Below are 4,810 nucleotides of genomic sequence, written 5' to 3' on the forward strand. Positions count from 1 at the left end.
TTGATACCTCACATATTCTGATAAACTTAGATTGATTTTTCAAGTGATTGATAAATAAGTTTTTTCTTAAGGGATCACTATTACCTTTAGAGTACTCAGTCGTAATGATTAATGTTATGAGAGTTCAGGTATCTGGCTGAAGTGAGGTATATTTTTGAATTTTGAGATTAGTTGTGTAATAACCAGGTACTTGATACGCATCATGACAATATATATGTGTGTGTGTGTGTGTGAGCAAGCAATCTTACCTTAATTGCTGTCAGATGAATGTGAAGGTTCCGCATCAGAGTCTGGTAAATCCTCTTGACCAGTGGGCGGTTGTCGACTGCCGTGTGGTGGATAGAGCTTGGTGGCCTCTAAGAAGTGGTGGTGGGCATTATGCCCATAATAATCTAAAAACAAATATCATCCGAAGTACTGTTCAAAGTACTCGGTACGAATACCAGGCCTTTTGGCCCACTCCTTAATGTTCCTCCATTCACGCTCAATATTTTGAGTGTGAACGGAACGATCGTTGGGGTCCATGAAGTTCTCGCTGTGGTTGATGACCCTGTGGATGTATCCCTCCTTATCAAGATTCTTGTAGGCAGCCCAACCGTAGCTCATTACCGTGCTGCCAGCGCGGATATATTTGCTGATAATAGGAATTAATGTTGCAGCACTTCTGTCCTGTCCTTCCTGGTGCAAAGGCACAATGAACTTTTTCTTTGCAACACGTTCAATACCCCCAAAAAGCCAAATGCTTTTTAACTCTCGACCACGGTTATATTTTGACTTGGTGAAAAAAGTTTCATCAATTTCCACCACAATTCCTGGCCCTCTGATGGGTTCTTGGTTGTTCAACCAAGATACAGTAACCCCGGAGCAAAAACTCCGCCAGTCTACACTTGTTCTTGTCGACCAATGCAGGCACCTTATGACCGTACTGTGGCTGAATTTTTTTCCAACCAGTGGATGACAAGGAGGCCGATTTCCCACGGTTGTAAGTGGGTATTGTCTAGGAAGGTGCCTTTGTATAGTGACACTGAATAATTACACTGCACTCGTTTCTTACTTTTACTAATCTTCCAGTATCGGCCGCAGTAAAATTGAAGTCTGTCACTACGGTATTTACAGGATTCATCGCACTTAGGGCATACAACACCTGTTGGGAGAACTCCGTGGCTTTTCAGATATTCAAAAAAGTTCTCATTTTCACTGTGAAAGTTCTTTATAAATCTCCAAGGATCAAGTGGGCATCCTGCACATGTTACTTGAACAGTGGCCATTGTACTGAATGACGCTCATGGTGAAATTCAAATAGGAGCAGGTGTAGGTCTAATAACGTGTTTTTTTTTTTGGATAGTGCATTGTAATTGGTTGAAAAAGTCATGTGATTACATTATTGGCGGACACGGAAGCAATTCAAAATGTTTGGAGAAATTCGGATGTATGGGCGGACTTTAAAAAACGCGCCGAATGGAAACAATCGGACTCATTGGACAGTGCACGTGCGTAGGCGGCGCTCCAGAGGTTACGTCATCAACCGACAAGTACATACTCACTCACGGAAGGGAGCTCCGGAAGTTGTCCGTCACTACTAAGGAAATTTTCCGAAAAAAAATTGGGGTTATTTTAATTAAATTCATTTTATATGTCAATGTTTATTTCAGAGTAGTGTTTCTGGTATTCAAATTAATGCTTTTCAAACGCTCTAAATGAATGTGCATGATATTTTGAGCTAACGGCCAATGGTAAGGGAAAATAGTGAACTGTTGAGGCGTAAAATTGACGGTTTTTAATAAAATTCATTATCTAGGATATTTATCATCTGCGGGTAGTGTTTATGGGGTTCAAAATAACGAGGATGAAGAGCTCTTTTAAAAAATGTAGGTTACAATTTTATTTCGTATATTGGCAACTTATAAAATAATACCCCTGAAACTGCAAAAATCAAGTATTTCCTAGTGTAACGTGTTTCGTGCGATTTCTTTCGTTCACCTTTATAACGGTATGCTGTGCACCTAGTAAGTGCAGAACTCGACATAGGAACTCTTCATGAAAAGGGAATAACATTTCACAGGTAAGCAAGACATAATGAATTTTATAAACTCATTGTTGTGCAAGCTAATGTCTTCTTAGCAATAGGCCATGTAGGCCACTCTTTGTCTTTCAGTGTATCTTCTGTTATTTTCAGCCTATTATTGACTACCACATAAGTGCAGTGGCGAATTCAGTGGTAGAACTAAGTAGTAGCTTCTTTGAAACGTTACTGTGATGGATAAGAACACCTGCTGTTACGTCATTAAGGATTCTTTGCAGTAGGGAGGCCTGTAGGATAGGCTACTGTATATGCCATTAGTCAGTTTCAGACATGTAAAATCGGCGTTAGTGTTGTTTAACAAAATGCATGTTACCAAACGTGGTTTCTCAACGAAATTCTGAAACGTCACACTTGGTATGAGTATTTCAGAACGACATAAACAACTTTCATTAGGCTTATACCATTCACAGTAAAAACTACTGTTAGTGGTAATTCCACAGAAAAGCTCCCCGTGTTCAGCATCAGCCCAGCCCAACATAAGTAAAAGACGGTCAATTTCCTAAGTTATCTCACCCGTATCGTATAATACACACCCTTTTATATACTGTTGTAAAAAAATATTAATAAATGAGATCTCCGTGCAGAGCTCTTCTATAGATTTACCGCATTTGTAAGTGTAACAAGTCCCGGTTATTTATGTTTTCATTAAGTGACATGTCTCAAGAAAATGAAGTAGGTTAGCCTTGGCTACACCTATACCACAAAACTACGCATTTATATATATATATATATATATATATATATATATATATATATATATATATATATATATATATATATATATATATATATTTATATATATATATATATATATATATATATATATATATATATATATATATATATATATATATATATATATATAATTTCTCAATGGTGAAAGTTATCGAATCAACATGACGGAAAAAATTTTTGTCAAGAATTGTAACAAAATGGAAAAGAATCTTGGCCAAGCACAAGCCAGGCCTAGTCCTGTTGAATCAGCAGGTAATTTAGCTGTTTTGTTATTTTAGGAACAATTTCATATCAGATAAGTCAAATGACTTTCTTATGTACTTAAGTATCGTTTCAAAGTCTGTCATTTGGTTGTTTACAAGATGCTGAGCATGCAACAAGCGTTTCAACATATCTGAACGAGGTCGCACTCCCTTCAGGAGGGTACCACTTCCTGTTCTTGGTGTTTTATTATCATGTGTATCTAGCCTAGCAACTCGAGGCCTTTTACGTTTTGAAGCTATTAGGTCATAGTGTCTATTATAGCATTGCATAGTGTAAGTGTTTACTAAATCAGTGATTTGAAGTTTAAGTTGTATTTTACTGTTCTAGCCATATTACAATAACTTTTTGGAATCATTTTATGTATGTATTTTGCTCCAAATTGACGAAATTAGTGTCCAAAGTTTGAGAGCTCAGCCAGGTAAATGTAAAGGAGACGGTCGCACCAAGATATCGTTGAGGTTAGAAATATAATTTTTTGACAGAAAAGGATGTATATACTACAGTACAGGTGAGCGATTTTGAGAAATACACAGAGATAATGAGAAATTGGTTACTGCTGCACGAAGATATCGTGTACTAATGTAATTTTTTTTATTTGACTTAACAATATAGAATAAGTGTATAGCCTAGATGTAAACACTGTAAGGAGCTAAGTTTGAAAATTGCCATGTTTGTGGTGATTTGACCTCTGCTTTTATTTATCTAACAAACATCATAGCGTAGCGTAATTTAAACATACTGTACTTAGAATACTTACAGTGGCTTACAGCCTAGCTTAGCCTACCTTGAAACATCCTTTAACCCCTTATATTTGTCTACATCCTATCCTAGCATAATCCTAAACTGTGTAGACCCTTACAGTGCTTCGGCCTACATCCTAGCCTAGTCTACCAAAACACACGCACGTAGCATATACATTGGCCTGCTGTATATGCTATCGTAGCCAGACCTTAAACATGCCTAGAGTACCTGTATTGGTCTACATCCTACCCTAGCTTACCTTAAACATGTATGGAACACTTACATGTCTCTATACAAGTATGAACTATTGCCTTTTATACAGGGAGTATCATAAAGTGCAAGCTGGGTTGGTTGTTGAACATCTAACAAGGTAGTTAGCCTGTTGATTATGGAGCTGTGAATTGCAGAATACCCTTCACTCACATACCAAAAAAAGCCTCATTTTCTTTGGCTGCCGCTATGCAAGACCAATGGATTTGTTCCTGAATGCAAAATTGGACATGTATTTTTTGCTTGTTATTTGAGTTTTTTGTTTTCGAAATGTTTGCAGAGGTCTGAAGGATTAGTTCCTTCATCTCTTCTCTTTTTATTTTCATGAATCCCCACTGTTGCGCATATTAATCTTCCTTTGGTGGAACTAGTAGTATAACCCCATGCGACTTATTACCTAGGAATTGAGGGAGCGCCTACAGTTTTGTTAGCCAAGGCTGTTGTGTAGGTTCCGACTAGAAAACTGGCGGACAAACTTTTCCTATAGTGAGGTCCTGACCTAACCAGATGTAACCAACCTAACCTAACATAGGGCGGTGTGCCCAACCTGACTGGGGGGTGGACCCCCCCACCCCCCGAAAGCATGGGGTTGCTGGGTCGTGAGCAGGGTCGGGTCGTGGAACTACTTACCTTGGCGGAGTGATTGTAGTCCGGGCAGAAGGTGTTGCGCGGCCTGGCCAACTAAACTGTAAACTACCTGAATTGAGTTTTTCTGTA

At 38.3% G+C, this 4,810-nt stretch overlaps 1 protein-coding gene across 1 annotated transcript; it reads right to left on the reverse strand.

Moving 5' to 3' along the window:
* Nucleotides 1-338: 338 nt before the first annotated feature.
* LOC136846968 (uncharacterized) lies at nucleotides 339-1,268 on the reverse strand. Its single transcript, XM_067118223.1, has 2 exons — nucleotides 927-1,268; nucleotides 339-774 (listed from the first exon to the last, which is right to left on the reverse strand). The coding sequence occupies exons 1-2, from the start codon at nucleotides 1,266-1,268 to the stop codon at nucleotides 406-408; spliced, it is 711 nt and encodes a 236-aa protein (XP_066974324.1). The 3' UTR covers nucleotides 339-405.
* Nucleotides 1,269-4,810: the final 3,542 nt, after the last annotated feature.

This window comes from Macrobrachium rosenbergii, chromosome 16, assembly GCF_040412425.1.
Source record: "Macrobrachium rosenbergii isolate ZJJX-2024 chromosome 16, ASM4041242v1, whole genome shotgun sequence".
NCBI lineage: Eukaryota > Metazoa > Arthropoda > Malacostraca > Decapoda > Palaemonidae > Macrobrachium > Macrobrachium rosenbergii.

Bases quoted from the DNA above. Each gene is read 5' to 3' on its own strand.
- LOC136846968 (XM_067118223.1), bottom strand. From the start codon at position 1,268: ATGGCCACTGTTCAAGTAACATGTGCAGGATGCCCACTTGATCCTTGG. The intron at 775-926 runs GTACGGTCATAA...TTTTTCACCAAG, and splicing joins TGGAAAAAAATTCAGCCACA to TCAAAATATAACCGTGGTCG.